Here is a 15,663-nt window from a genome sequence, read left to right as displayed (position 1 = left end):
CTCTCTCTCTCTCTCTCTCTCTCTCTCTCTCTCTCTCTCTCTCCCATCTCTCTCTTTCTCTCTCTCCCTCTCTTTATTGTTCTTCATTAAATGATAATTCTCTACCGGTTGTAACGTAGACGGAACAATACGGAGGCGTTTAAAATCAAAGTTTATCGATTAAGTTAGATGTAAATACTCGACGCGCGACAGGGTCGTATCGTGAAACTTGTTACAAGTACGAGTCTGTCGAGTGTTTCGACCAAAGTCGTTCTATTAAGTTTTCACTTTTTATCAGCACACGCAAGAGCATATAAATCATACACAGTTCACACACGTATCGTATTTCGTAAGCTGTTTCATGGTATTTTCGATTCGTAATAACCAGATCCATTCTCCGCGTAGAACATTTTTAGCGTTTCAAAGTCGAACGCGTAACAGCTCAATGTACTTTTTGTATTTGTTACATCGGACGGTAAAAGAAATTGAAATAATGTATGAATAATGTATATAGAGAACGAGATTTATAATAAACCTTGGAAATCCAAGAGGACCAGCCGTTACGGTACTTAAACTTCGGCCTCGTGCGACGTCTTTTCAAGTTACACGTTTCGAGTCGCAGGAACGCGAACAATTACAATCGGGTCAGTTACTTGGATGCTATCTACTTGCAGGACAAGGCACACTACTCCCGAGCTAATTAACTCACGTTCCTCGCGAGTTTACCCTGGATAATCTCGAGGTACTCGAGACGCGCGTAGTGTTTGCATTCGTTTCGAGTTGGCTAAACATATCCATAGCCAAGCTTTGCTACACGTAACATTTTTAATTACCCGATTGTGAAACAGCGTAGAAAAAATATTCGCTAAGAATTCATAATGATGTTTGGCTGACCATGGACGATGTATACTGCTGTTTTTTACATTCGGACATGAATATTATCGTAGCGTGGAAATTAATGACCAACGAAGCTGGTGACTAAAAAGCCACAAGTGTTACCTTCTTATGAAACTAATAGAATATACAAGTCATTCACTAAAAAAACTTATCGATCGATGTCACAATAGCGCCCCTATCAATAAGGAGAATCTTTCTTATCTGACGAATTTTTAATCAATTTTATACTGTGTGTATATATATATATTACTCTTTTATCTACAGTTTTATGATGAAATTACGTCTCAAGACTAACTAACCGTTCGGATATTTTCGAGTGCGTATCTTGGTGCGTATACTTGGTTACAGACATCGTGTTAATCGCCTACTTTTGCACCCGCTGTACTACCTGAAGCTCGTTTCTGTTCCATTGCAGTCGCAATTAAAACCTTCTTACGCGGTAATCCGAATTTTGCGACGTGGCGTCGGGTGGCTGGCTCGAGGGAACGAGCATACAATTAGGGGAGCGATAATCCGCGCGACTTAAGCTGAGACGAGAACGATGCTCTCATTAAGAAACAGAACCATCCATAATTATTTGGCGCAACGCGATCTCACGTCCGATTCATGAATATTCATTTAAATACACCCGGTGTATTATCCTTGCTCGAGGCTACGCAAAGCAAGGTGGATTCAGGCTATCGAGTGGTACGTGGGAGCACTTTTTAGATAGGGGATGATTTATCCGCCTATTTAAAGCGTGCGAAACGATCTTATTATATTTCGACTGAGAGGGAAAAAATGAAGCCCTCCGGCTAAAGGGATCGGCTGGCAGACAATTTTTCTCGCCTTTTCCTTACATTAGATCGAGAATAAGGGGAGGACCGTGGCGCGTGCGGGTCGTGTCGAGAATTCCAAGTTCCCAAGGGTGACGAGTTCCACCGTATACCCCACCCACCTACTGTGTCTTGATATATCGATATTTCGGGAGCATCTGTGGCTGTCCGCCGTCCAATGCAAACTTTCAGCCGTTCGTCGCGTTGGTGCCCTGTTACCATTCCCTCGCCATCGCTAGCCATCTGCCGTGAGAAAAAGTTTCCGCTACACAGTCTCCGAGAAACTTTTCCCTCGCCGGCGATGCAATCGTCCCATCTTCGGATGGCCGATTTAAAACGCAATATCGCGCGGACCCAAACGATGGTACTCACGGAATTAGTTTGAAGTAGTACCTAGAGTTGCACGTGCCGCTTTTATCGACCCTTTTCACTATAGCGTTAATTGAATCGCGCGGAGGAAACCGAACCGATCGGCTCCATCGAAGTTAACGGATTGTTTTTCTCTTTAAACTACTACTAAAATTGACGTCATGGATATCAATGGTGCTTTGATAAAAGTTCTATCCGTGAGAGAAAGAGTTTCGAGTCGGACATCTCTCACGGTTATCCACGAGCAAACTCGAATTTCTTTGGAGACGAGGTCGGTGGGGCATTAGAGAATCTCATCACGCAGACTAACGTTAAAACCTATCCAGCGACGGTAAAGAGCACGACGCGTTTCTGTTACATAAGGCGGAGTATAAATGTAATTCCAGTACCCCCTGGGAAATTCAAGACTGCGACGAAGCACGCGTGGAAATTGGAGCAGCAAATGGTGCAGTCCCCTCCACCGTGTCTCGTCGCGTGCGAGTGCTTTTACAATCGCGGCTCTTTCCGTCTGTTTACTTTTTACATTGTCTCCAGCCATTTCTTTCGAGTACCATCGACGCTCGTACGGAAGCCTTCGGAATTTCCTCGTACATAAGTACCAACAATCTATACTGCCGTATCTATAACGGTGCTTCCAGGTTATCGAACGAACGTCGCGTGAAATTTGCCTGCGCCACATGCCTGACGGTCTCCTGATTCGGATCTAAAAACCGAATCGCGGTAAAAAGACGGACTCCTCGAGACAGAGGAGGGGGACTTAAGAAGTAAGAACGACTGCTTTGTGGAGGCAAGGTCCTTGACACCCTTCTCTGAGGCCAGGCCAGAGGACGGTCTTGATCCTGGTTCCGTTCGGACCAGGCGACGCGTGGTGCCTCAGATGGATCTCCCGTCTGAATTCCAAGGCTTGGGCCACGTCGAGGACCAACGGGGTGGCGCGGGCCAGACAGGCCCAGGCCAAACTGGAGCAGGCAGCCGCGTAGCTCTTGACCTCGGCGCATCCTCTCAGACACGGAAAGTCGTACAGCGTTCTCTCCAGCTGGGTGACCACCTGTTCCGCGACCTCCCGGGAACCGGTTCGCGCGCCGGAAGTTGCCAGCTGCCGCTTCACGCATTCCTCGAGCTCCGGTGTCCCCTGCGTCGCGCTCGTTGTACCGTTCAGTATCTTCACCGCCTCCAGATACCTCGACGTTTGAATCATGCCCGCCAGCCGCCAGGAGAGCTGCAAAAAGTAGACTCGTAAGACGCTTATATACGGAGACACATGAAAGAAAGGAGAATAGTTATTTACTGTGAAAGTATGAATTTTTTTTAGCGACTAATGGTCCGTGTATCGATCAGAGGTGGCAGATCTGATGAAAAGGATCTGTAATCCGCGGAAGATCTCGCCAGGAATCGATTTAATCAATCTCCTGGAAAGAAGCGTGCATGCTTCGGGTCAACTAACTCCCTACTGCAAAATTGATAGGAAAACAGCCGCTCGAACGATGGGTTTACGAGCTGGAAACCGGGTCTCCGTATTCCGTACGAAATTCTCTGTTCTTCCCTTCGAGGGACGCCGCCTCGAAGGAGCCAATAATTTATCCGTGATCCCTATTGATAATCCTATGATTTATTCACGTTGGAAAATGGATCTCGTCTCGGTACGCGTGGTTTTTACGACCTCGAGTCGTTGCCTCTGGATTTTGTGGCTCGAGCCCGTCGCAGAGAAAAGGGCGGCAAGAAATAGTTTTCAGAGCTTAAATAAACCAGCGCGAAGCAGCGCTCGGCGTTTTAATTAAAAGAATTTAAAAGGCCGCGCGCGATCGTTCGCTCGCTGGCTTTTAACGAGCTTATCGCTCAATTATCGCGACAGGCTGCGGCGTGGATGATTAGCCGAGAGCGATTTCCCTTCCTTTTTTTTACGCGATATCCGGGATGAATGCGGTTGTCCGTGGCACGTGTGCACGGACATATCCACTCGCGAGGGAATAACCATAGCGACGCGTTAAATTATATCCAAACAAAGCGGTCGAGGACCGTTGAAAATTCCCCGTGATATAATCGGATGAATACCTGCCAATCTCGCGCGCTTTTTAACTGCCCGACCTTGTTAGCGTGCTCCCTTTTTCGCGCGCCGCTCTGTCATTAAGTTTGTCAAACTATTTCGTACGCTTTGTTTTTTTTTTACGCCTTCGTGTCAATGTATGTAAACTGGGATTTTCATTCGCGTTGTCACGCGTAGCTGACGATACCAATTTACATCAACGATTCCGTAACGAATTGGACGCTGTAGACCGCATTCGCACAAAAGCCACCAAATTGTCCACCCTCGAGGTTTAATCTCGGTGAGCAAGAACGTTACACGCGGTCGCGTCAGCTGCTGAATGAGAGGAAAAATTAGCAGGACCAGGATAAAGACGTGGCGCGTTGAATCAGGACCATTTCCTCGCGTTACCACCTACGGTTATCGTCGCGCGATTACGCCGCCGCCGGAAATAATTGCCAGCGTGCACAATGGTCTCGCGGAACCAGCGTGCATCCCTCGATGCATTCCTCCGCGTTCGTAACTGTTGCGGCTTATCCCGTTACGAGTCGAAAAGTTCACGCACGTACGACTCGTCGTTTCACGGTCTAGCACGGTTTTCTCTCACGAGCGCGAAGGAAGTCCGTCTTTTCGCCAGCTGGATCGTAACGATCGACGAACGTGCGAATCGTGTTCATCGTATCGCCCTGCGCGGCGCGTGAAAATCGAACGAACCCGTGGACGGATTTGATTGAAAACGTGGCAGCGTTCTCGAGCCGGAAAAGAGCAGGGACAGAGAGAAAGCAGTGTGAGAAACCTGTACGCAACCGGACGGTAGACAAAGAGATGTACAGCGTGGCTTTCGTCGCAGGTATTTATTTTAGTTCATCGATTTTCCGGGTAACGGTGCGCGGAAAGGTACACCTGTATGTATGCAAGCAAAGTAATAGCCCCAGGCTGACGGACTAGCGCCTCTGCCACTTGCCGGGTACACTCGATCGCAAAAGTGCACCCTCGTCACCCCTCGCCACCCCGTCGACGGCTTTGACGTTAATGGTCGATCGATCGCACGGGAGACAGGTGCGTGGTGGTGTTGTGTGCTTGGCAAAAATAATCTTCACCCTGTACGTGTGCATCATACGCGCACCCTTTTCGACTACGCTCTAAATTCGTCTATTATCCTCCGCTCGTTCGTCTGGGGACTTGAAAAAAAAAGGAGAGAAAGAAATATTCGAATACGAGCGACTCGTGATGGTGAACGTTTGTCTATCCGCGAGTTAACAACCCCTCGATTATCGCATTCTAGGTCCTAGCTTCGTTTCGAATCGAATCTTTAGAATTCTTAGAGCCAATTGTCAGGGGTTGCTCGATTAATTGTTATCGGTTTACAGACGATCGACGTTGAACAGGAGCGTTGTTGGGAAAAGATGCCACGAGAAGTCCCACGAAATTTTTCCTACGATTTTCACGGTCGAAAGTTAAACGAGTCGGATTACCAGCGGAAAACACGACTCGAGCCCCTCGTTACGAGCTCTTTCGCAGCCTCGAGATCGCACCGCAAGAGTGCAAGTGCCGGATAAGTATTCATTCGAGCGCTCTAGTGTGTGCCTTCCCCATCGCACAGCCACCCTTCTTTACCGCTTGCATCCTCCACGATTTTTCCTACTCGTTCCTCGTGAAACGAAACCAATTGACCATAAGGTCTCGATCGAGCTCGTTCCTCGAAGAACGGTGCACGAATTCATATTTTTCGCCATCGAATTCGCAACGCTCGCAGTCCCTTTCGGCACGAGAGCTACCACGCGTCGCAAGGCCAAGTTTCTCGAAGCGTTTTCCACCGCGCATACGAAATTCCTCGGTTGCGGTTCTCTCTGCACACCTTCGACGACGAGGCGCATTTCCGCGAGTCAACAAGCTAACACAGCACCGCAGATTGCGATCTAAAACAGCCGGCTAGTTGGCTCGTTACGAACTTTTCGCGCGTGTTATTTTCGCACCGGATAACTTGGTTAATACCGAGCCGAACCACCATCGCTGGCACCGTACGGTTCAGTTGTCTCAGCGGCTAATTAGACGTTTCCCTCGTTTCAGATCCGCGCCGTTTCGGTCCCATCGGAACGAGCGAACGTTCACGCGCAACTATCGCGAGCCGAGCGGCCAAAAGGCTCGTCTATACGCGGCTCCTATACGTTGCGTATAACGAAGCCAGTTTTCAACCGGATCATCGCTGACAAAGGGGAACTTTAACAATACTCGAGCGGCAATTTTTCGCTCGCGTCGCATCGCGAGCAACAGGAGAAAAAACCTCGATCGGGGGAATCGATGGAAAAAAAAAGAGAGGCGCGCGATAAATCGCGATGATTGGCAGCCCGCGCGGAGAGCAGCTCTATTCGAGGGAAATCTGTTTTATCGCCAGCCCGTATTTCCTTTGCGCTTTCACTTTCCAGTTTTATCGAACGCTCGCGACTCTTCGCCGCGTCCTTCCCCGTTCGAGCGACACGGGACCAACGAACGGAAGTAACCAGAGGCGATTTTCAGACGTTCGCACGCTCTCGTGAACTCTGGGATCAGCGCATCTCGCAACACTCGACAGATATTATTCGTTCAGATTCCGATCGAATGGCTGACGACGTACGGATACTCGATCGCATCGTGGAACAACCATCAGATACGGCGGTTCGTTTCTCTCCGCCTAGTAACTACCCTTATGGTTATCGCGGCGATCGTCGAGCTCGACGGAGGCGAGATTTTAGACGATAAAAATGTCGTTCACGTGGGATAACGCGCGTCGAGTTACCCAGAAAGAAACCTCGTCCCTGGCAGGGCGAAATTCAATAATTCGAGGACAGTCGACGCGGAGGAAAGTTTAAGCCCGCGTCACCTGGCCGGCTGCGATAAATCCTGCCGCTGAATTATTACGGCTCCAGGCTTTTATTGCAAAAAACCAGAACTCTGCTCCGCTGGAGATCTCTCGGGAAAAATTGTAGGCAGGGGCGCCGTTACGAATTTTCCCTCGGCGTCCCTGAATAATCGTAACGAACCTGGCTGCATATGAAATTGATTAGCGTCGCGAAGTGCGGTAACTGGCAGTCGTAAAGTTACTTGTACAACTTTAGCTCTAATAAACCTCTGCTACGGACTTTATGGGTGGTGCACGTCCCGTACGATACGCCACGGGAATAATTCCGGGTGTTTAATATTAAACAGCCACTCGATAACTTTACGGCTACGCATTCTGTATGGCGATCGTTAATCGGAGTAACTGGTTTCCAGTTGTTCATTGAGGGCGGAGGATTACGCCGTGATACTTCCGTCGGGATAATTCCAATCCTATTTCTGACGACCCTTACAGCTTTAATAATCCTCCTTCTATGGCAATTAAATCATCCACTTAACCGGTTAACGGCCCATCTTCTTTCTCCTCCTCGTTTCCTCTTCCTCCCTTTCTCTCTGTACCATACAAATACGAATTAATCTTCCGCGACGAAGATGTTATTCTCAACCGTTCGCATCCTGCGCCAGAAAATGTTCGAAGTACGAGAAATCGAAGTAAAAATATACTCATTTATCCAACGCGTTGATAATGTTGCACGCGAGACTAGAAGTTGGCTGTTCGAAAGGGTTAATTAGCCCTCGTCTAGGGTCCGGGGTAGTAACGAGTGGTACTTAACCGGCAACTACCGTCCCTTTGACGGACGGCGAGATGGATGCAAGCGCGTTAACGGCCGGTACGGTGTGATTATTCCTACTTTGCACAAAGTGCCACTTACCACGACCACTGAATAGAGGATCTTCGCTTTCAGGTCGGGCGCGTCGTTCAACGGCTCCAGGGCGTCCAGAGCATCCAACGTGTGGAGATGCGCGTGGCAATAGAGCGCCGCGTATCTCTCGGCCAGCCGTTCGCTGCTCGCGTCCCCGTTTCCGGTTGAATTGCAAAAATTCCCGTCGCCAGCTCCGAGAATCTCGCGGATGTTCCGCAGCAGAGGCTCCGGTGTCGGGCTGCAGCTCTCGTCCGTGTGATATCCGGCGCTGCTGCTCGATTCCTCCTCGTAGTCGTCCGCCAGGTTTTCACCAAGCTCGAACACCTACCAGCGAAAATTGTTTCAATACCCTTCGACGTTAACTTCCTCGTAAATTGGACCAGAAATCCTCCGGCTCTCCGCTTCTAAAGCGACGGGGTTTCACTCTCGTGTTTTCCCTTTTTTGCAATTTTTCTGAAGCATTTCTCAGTGGTCGAGAAAACGGATCGCGGGTTCAGACGCGCGCGCCAACCCTCTTTCATATTTCAAACTCGTCGCCCGTGTTTTTCGAACGGGCCGCGACCGTGCGTCTTCGTCTTGACGCAACGATTACGTGAGCGGGTTACGAGCGGAAGCGTGGGGAATCGGCGCACGTCCGTTCGCCGGTGAACAAGATACGCGGAGGAGTCGAGGTCTTTCCTCTCACGACTCTCGAAAACCGTGCGTGAAATCGAGGGGACGCGGTCCCGAGAATCGTTGATACACCAACCCCATGGAACGTGACGATTTACGACAGCGAGAGAGACGGAGGATATCTCTCCGTTTTCCATTTCTAATCCAATCGATGGCTCGAGCAGCGGTTAGGGGAAGGTGGAACTTCGAATCGTAATCTGTAAAATATCATAATTTAGATGTATCTGTGTCTCGTTTTCGAATTTTACGAAAAACATTTTGCTAAGTAGATTAGCGAGAAGTAATGTCCGAAAAATATTTAAACGTCCAGACGTTTGGCGATATTTTCATCGAAGCAGGGAAATGTGATGAAAAACGAGAGAGTTGAAATATTTTGATCGCCTTCGACTTGTATTTCCTGAGCGTGAACGCGTCGAATTTCCTCTGTCGTATAAAACTCCGCAAAGTTCCTGTAAGGAAGACGACTATTATTTCTTCGTTTAAAACGGTCCCTTTTGCGAAGCTTAAACGATGCTTTTAATTAATAACTGCATCGTTCTTGTTGCTCGAATCGAGGCGACTCGTTTTCCATCACAACCGGGAATCCGAATCTTCCGCGTGCCTTTTAAATGGCCGCGGTATATCGCGATACGCGCGTATGTACGATCGTTTAAATAATAATTAATCGCGAACGCACTGGTGCAGCTGCCTCGATCATAACCACGGACGCGACCGTATCGAACGAGGCATTCGCAAATTGTGTATTAAAATTCGATTCGACCGGGCTTCGGATACGTTCTGTCCACGCTCGTTCCTCGCCCTGACACGGCGTTAATTGCGAATACGCTCGTACCGCTTCCCGACAATCGTTTCCAATTAACATTTACGATTTAATTACTTTTAATTAGCGGTCGACGCGCTTTGCTTCGGATTGCATACCAAAACTCAGCGCTGTGCGCAACGAAAGCTCGACTGTGTAAACGCATCGCCATCGTCTCAGACCTTTGTCAACCGTTAAACGTTGCTGCTCGTCTTCGTTCTACCTGGTCGCGATCGCGACAAGCTCCATCGACTAAATTGAACACGCTTCGGTGCTCGCGTTCTCCATTTGCATCGGGCATTGCTGCATCCGAATTGTTATTGCTGTTCAATAATTAGCGATCTGAAACGTCCCACGGGGACATCGAGAGACAGCTCGAGCGTCCTGGCTGGAAACAGACTCTCGCAATTTAAGATCGCGAGAGGGTCCTTAAGGGACGTCGCGTGGTCGAAACGCAGGTTTGTTCATTAGCTACGTCGGCTGTTGAGCTACTATCTCACGGGACAACAGCTCGTGGTCGCAGTATATTCCGTGGAGCTAATTTATCCTACGGTGCTTCTCGTATTTCTCTCCTTTCCACGGTTTAAACATCTCGCTAATAATAATGATAATAATTTCAGGAGCCGACGGAGGACCTCGTGAAACTCGACGAGTAAATTCACCTACACGCTGTACAATTTAAGCGTGGAGAAGCAGAGAGGAAAGAGGAGACGTTGAATCCTGCGTACGTACCTGCGGATCGTCTTGGGTCATCAATTGCAACGCCAGCTCGCAGCCTCTGGAGAACTGTAGCAGCCTAGCAGCCAGTGGCGGGTTTTTCGTGTTTCCTGCTAGCGTCGATCTCCTCAAGGCGGTCCATTGTCGGAGCGCCTCCTTGTCCTGCTCGACCCTTCGTTTCAGCTCGGCTAGCAGACTTTCCAAGGTGCTCGGGTCACCAGCTTTCTCCAGGGTATTCAACAGGCTCTGGTTATCGATCAGCCTCTGCTGGATCTCGCTGTACCGCAGGAAAAGCTGCCTCTGATGCGAGGCCGCCTGCACACCTTGGTCCGCTGCGAAATCGTCCGTCACGATATTACTTTCATTCGACGCTCTGTAATTTATTCGTGAAATCTACTACGGACACACGTGTGATTTCACTTTTGTTCCGATTCGTCGCGAGGTCGTAGAAGAAACTCGCGATAGAGAAAACGTTTGACCATCGTGCGTCCACGGTGCTCGCCAAGCGAATTAATTCGCGGGTGACGATCAATTTCCGCCAGGGTGATTATTGGCCAATCGACTCGAATCGAAGTGATATTCGACGCGCGTAGTAATTGTTTCGCGCGGTTATCGCGAGCGATACCCGATCGCTGGCATTTTTCACGTCAAACCAAAGCTCTTTCCACTGTGGGCGCAAGCTCGTTTATTTGGCGGTCACTGAACGAGGTCTCGATGCACCGCGTACTCTCTCTGGGACTCCTACTAGAAAATGTTACTCTCGATTAACTCGGTGGAATACGTTAATCTATCGCCAGAGAACCATGCAAACCTTGTTCACAGCTAGAATAGTTAGAATTTCGGGTCACGGTGACATTATGGTACCGGTCGATGCCACGATAATCGCGTAACCGGATGGGACAGGTTCGCGCGATAAACCTCGCTTGGATAACGAACGAAGTCTGCGTTTTTACAAAACAGTTAATGGCATCGCGTGCAACTCTGAAAAATTGGAGAAATTAATCGAGTAACCAAGTAGACGAGCAAAGGGCACTGGCAGCTCGGAAGAGAGAGCCGTAGGAAGCTACCCGCATCGACGTGTTTTACCCTGTTCACGCCCACAACGACGTCAACAGTAACGCGAACGAGTAAACTCGTTGGCCGCGTGTAAACGCATTAACGTCCGCCGCAACGGTGTATTTGTCTTCGAAAATGTAACGCGTCCGGCGCAGCTGCGTTAAAACCCGATGCCTCGGACATCGATGCACGAGGCTGAACGCGTCCCCGTCGTCAGCCAGAGTTAACGACATCCACCCCTGTTACAACACCGTTGCGCCCTCGCGAACCGTCTCCTCTTCTGGTACCGCCCCTGGAATCGAGTCTCTCGAACGAGCCATTTATCTCCGCCGAGTCTCTGTTCTTTCCAACGAGTCGTGGAAATTCTATTCGCGATACCATTACCCCTCGTTCGTCTTCTACGTTACGTTAACGCAGCTGTTGAATCATTTCGCGATACGCCTTGGGCGAAGAAATAAGAGAACGACGAAGAATAATAGAATTTGAGAGAGAGGAGAAGAGTAATTTCGAAAATACCAGGAACCGCTTCGATCGAGTACTCCGCGCGATTATTTCCGCTGAAAGCGGGCCAGTTTGCGGTGCCCGCACAACCGAACGCTATGTGTGACGGTAATCGGATCTGGAACTGGCGCATGCATCGCGAACTTTCAGACTTTCTCTCGCGCGACCGTCCGCGCGTCCGTCGATGCTCGTTTCCCACGCCTGTTCTTAGATACCTCGTAATTCGCCAGACGATTAACGGGTCGAGGAAAAAAAAACTAGAAAAGGATAGGAGACCGCGGTTCTACCTTTGTGCGCTCTCGCGTGCTTCGCGAAGCTCTCGATCTTGTGAACGGCAAGCTTGTACGCCTCGATCCTCCCCTCGAGGTGGTCCTTGAGCGCGACCGGTAGCGGTACCAAATTCGCAGCGGCCACGTTCTCCGAATTGTTCTGTTGACAGGAGGCGACCAGGCCGTGTTTGCCCAGGCCCTCCACGGCTCTCTCCAGAGCCCTCTTCCTGTTCGTCAATATGCCCCTGGCGTTCGGTGCCAGCCTGTTGAGGGATACCAGCAGCTTGCGCCAGATCCTCAAGCGGAAGTGATCCTGGCTGGTCGAGATTAGGTGGACGACTCGCCAGAGGACCTGCTCCAACCGCAGGATCTTCGCGTCGTTCACGTTCAACTCGAGCAGCCGAGAGTAGAGGGCCTCGAGCAGGGACAGACTGTGCGGCAGCGTCTCGATCAACAGGTCCACAGGAATGTCCGGTAGCGTCGCCTTCAGGGTGTAGTGCGGCAGTTTCATGAGGAAACCGGCCGCTTCGCGGTACTGTCTTCCTTCGTACAGCCTGAGGAGCCTGTGCGTGCGTATGCGTTACAATGGCGAACGTTCGTATCTTGGGCACTCGATGGATATACCATTGGGTATTGGAACGACGACGCGTTCAGTTAACGGACGGATCGCGTCTCGCGTTTGGGAATCTCGTTTTGAGATTCCCGCGACAGCCACGGGAACGTCTCTCCGCCGTCTTCCTGTAATCGATGACGACCGTGTTTCACCGTGCGTTTCATACGGACTGTATCGCGAGCGTACCCTAGGGACGAAGCTTGATCCGGTTTGTTCACCGGATCGATCGATGCGGCGGTAATCGTCGCTGGCTCTGACGCGCGTGATTAATACGCTCAGAGAGATACGTATCGTGATTTGCTCGCGGACGTTGCTCGCGCAACGCGACAGTCTTTTCCCTTATCGCGATACGATCTACTCGAACCTCTTTAGACGTTAACTACATCGATCGTGCATCGATTACAAGAGTCGGATAAATTGTGGAACCGTCTCCTCGCTGTTCGACGTACCTTCTCAAGGCCATCCGTGGATTGGAGCCCTCGTCCTCCTGCAATCCTATGTGACTCACTTGAAACTGCGATCCGGGACCCCAGACGAGTCTCTGTATAGGATTCCTCGGTCGCTCGGGTCGTATCCGCTCGCACGAGTTCAACGCGGTCGGTGGTACCGTTCGCCTGCTCATCCTGACCTCTTCCTCCGCAACCACCCCCTCGTAACCGTATCTACCACCGATCCTCTCTTCTGCCTAGAAATCACCCTTATCAGAGACCCAGCCAAGACTACTCTCGTTTCAATTCATTCGCTCTCCATCGACCAACCTCTTCCGGTTGTCCTCGATCCCGATCTCGTTACTTTTCACATGCTCGACTTCCACGCTCGATCCACCACCTCGCCGTCTCCTCTCGTCCAATCTCGTCCAAGTCGAATCGAACACGAACGCGCGCGCGCGCGCACCTCTACTCGTCTCCAGCGGTCACTTTCATTTAGACTCCCCCCTAGTCACTCACAGGCCTCTCGAAGTCCTCGCGTTCGTTCAGAGAGGAACTGGATGAATCATCGAGCGTCACTCGCGTACGATCGAACCCGTCCCACGGCGATCTCTAACGGCGCTCGATCCCCTTGGACGAAACTTGGCGTGGCCTACAGCCCCAGGGCTCGCCGGCCCACTTCTCCCTCGACGGAGATGGACCTGCGGACGAAACGATCGCTCGTTCAGATCCCTCTCGTCTCGTTTCCAACGGCACCTGCTACGTAGCCAGTTTCGCCAATTATTTTACGTTCTCGTAACCGTCTGTTTTTCAACCAGTCGAATAAACGGCCCCTCCCAGTCTCGGTTATGGTTAACTTTTCTTTAACGAACCGAAACAACCGCGCGGTGCTGTTTTAACGGAGCGTGAAACAGCACAGTTTGAAACGCGAACTTTGGGAACGTGGATTTACTGTTGATTTTTGCTCGATGGACAATGAAGTCGCATAGAGCGGGCAGCGGTACGAAACGTTCGAAATAACTTGCATTCGCGGCACGGTTATTAGTATTTTAGATAATCCGAGCGGGGAACGAAACGATGGCAAACATTCGAGAGAGCGTTTCATCCGCTAATTATATCCAGGACGACCAAAGTAGACCGAGAGCAAACAATACCGTTTGAACAGGCACGGCGAACCGAAACCTCGACGAGTAACGATTCGAACGGTCGTTTCGTTCGTTAATCCGTTAATTAGCTTCGACTACGTTTCATTACGCGCGCGAGCGTAACACGCGAGCAAAGAATCCGTCCGCGTTCCGACCTAATTCTTCCGACTCGTTTCCGCCCTCGCACCGACTCGGCGACAATTTCCCTTTTCCAATCCCCTCGAAGCGACGTCTCGCGATTTGATCAGCGCGCCTTCAAAGCTGCTCCCGAATTCGTCGAGCGTAAAATAAACAGCGGCTCGCGCGGGGAGAATCGTTCCAGTCGAACGTCCACGGGGGTGGTGAACGAGGGGACGCGAAGACGGCACCGCGAGCAGATCGAACGCTGATCAGATCCGTGGAAAGAGAATTGAATTTCCGTGACGCGGCATTAAACTCGATCCGTCGACACAGCGGAGGGATCGATCGAGGAATCGTGTACCTTCTGCAACGATCCTGCGATTGATCTGCGAGATCACAGATGATCGATCGCGCGTTAAAAAAGTTAGAGGAGTCACTGTTGTTTTTAGTCCAACGCGCACAGGAACACTGAGAGTCGCCAAGTTCCGATTGGTCTCAGTTTAATCCAGAGATCTCGAAGACGGAGGACACTGGAAGCACACTGCGCGCTCGGGGTTGCGACGAGGGTACTCGCGAATTCTCGATGGCACCCGACTGAACCGACATGTCCGCAAGAAGCGCGAACAACGAAATCCTGGCTACGTCGGCTCGCGGAGGATACACGCAGGGCCCCTCTGAGCACCGCTCGATGGAGGTGGAACCCCGGAGAGAATCGCGTGGATGACTCTCACGGGAAAGATCGGTTTCTCTCTATCTTTCTCTCTCTCTCTCTCTCTGTTCTTGTACACACTGCGTGCGTATCCCCTATCTCCGTGTGGGTATGAAAGAAACGAGTATTCTTTCCGATGCTTCGTCCAGGCGAGGTACACTTTGCTCGAACGAGGGGCCATTTGCATATCCGTGCGCTTTTCTGCGCGGCGATGGGAGCGTTGTCATTTTTCGGTACAGAATGAATATTCGAATATCGATGTGTGCTCGAGTACTTGGAGCGTGACCATTGCTAATTTGAAATTTCGAGAAATCTGCTCGCGCATCGTTTAGAGAGGCCTTTCGCGTTCCATCGTGCAAGTGGTACGCCAGCGCATCGCACTTCCGGTCTACCAGAATTATCGCATATCGCACGGCTTTCTGGAAGGCTCGAGAATACGTCGCGTTCCACTCGGGAGAGTCGAGCGGCCGTTTTCCGCGTTATCGAAGCGGTGGAACGAGATTCGGCGATTCCGGTCCATTGGCAACGAAAAGAAGCAGGGATCGAGTTAAGGGGAGACGGAAACGAGCAAGCCTGTTGACAATAAAGCGAAACCAGGTGGGGTGGAAGAGAGGTGGACGACGTGTACGGGAAATGGAAATAATGGACGCCTAGGAAAACGAGGCTAACGCAATCAGAAGGAGGCTCGTAGAAGGGGGGACGTTACGACGGACGCGGTAAATAAAAGGAGGATGGAAGAGGACGCCGCGCGCGAGGGGACGAAAATGAGGGAAACGTCGGGAGGAAAAGTTTTAGAGGAACGCAATTACAA

At 50.6% G+C, this 15,663-nt stretch overlaps 1 protein-coding gene across 1 annotated transcript; it reads right to left on the bottom strand.

The window, feature by feature from the left end:
* Window positions 1-2,817: 2,817 nt before the first annotated feature.
* On the bottom strand, window positions 2,818-13,088 carry LOC143427851 (uncharacterized). Its single transcript, XM_076902332.1, has 5 exons — window positions 12,900-13,088; window positions 11,856-12,400; window positions 10,027-10,343; window positions 7,833-8,147; window positions 2,818-3,279 (listed from the first exon to the last, which is right to left on the bottom strand). Exons 1-5 carry the CDS (start codon window positions 13,070-13,072, stop codon window positions 2,818-2,820), a joined length of 1,812 nt encoding a protein of 603 aa, XP_076758447.1. The 5' UTR covers window positions 13,073-13,088.
* Window positions 13,089-15,663: the final 2,575 nt, after the last annotated feature.

Source organism: Xylocopa sonorina, chromosome 10 (genome assembly GCF_050948175.1).
Source record: "Xylocopa sonorina isolate GNS202 chromosome 10, iyXylSono1_principal, whole genome shotgun sequence".
NCBI classification, from domain to species: Eukaryota; Metazoa; Arthropoda; class Insecta; order Hymenoptera; family Apidae; genus Xylocopa; species Xylocopa sonorina.
The sequence above is the reverse complement of the archived record's forward strand: the minus strand, read 5'-3'. Positions and strand labels throughout refer to the sequence as shown.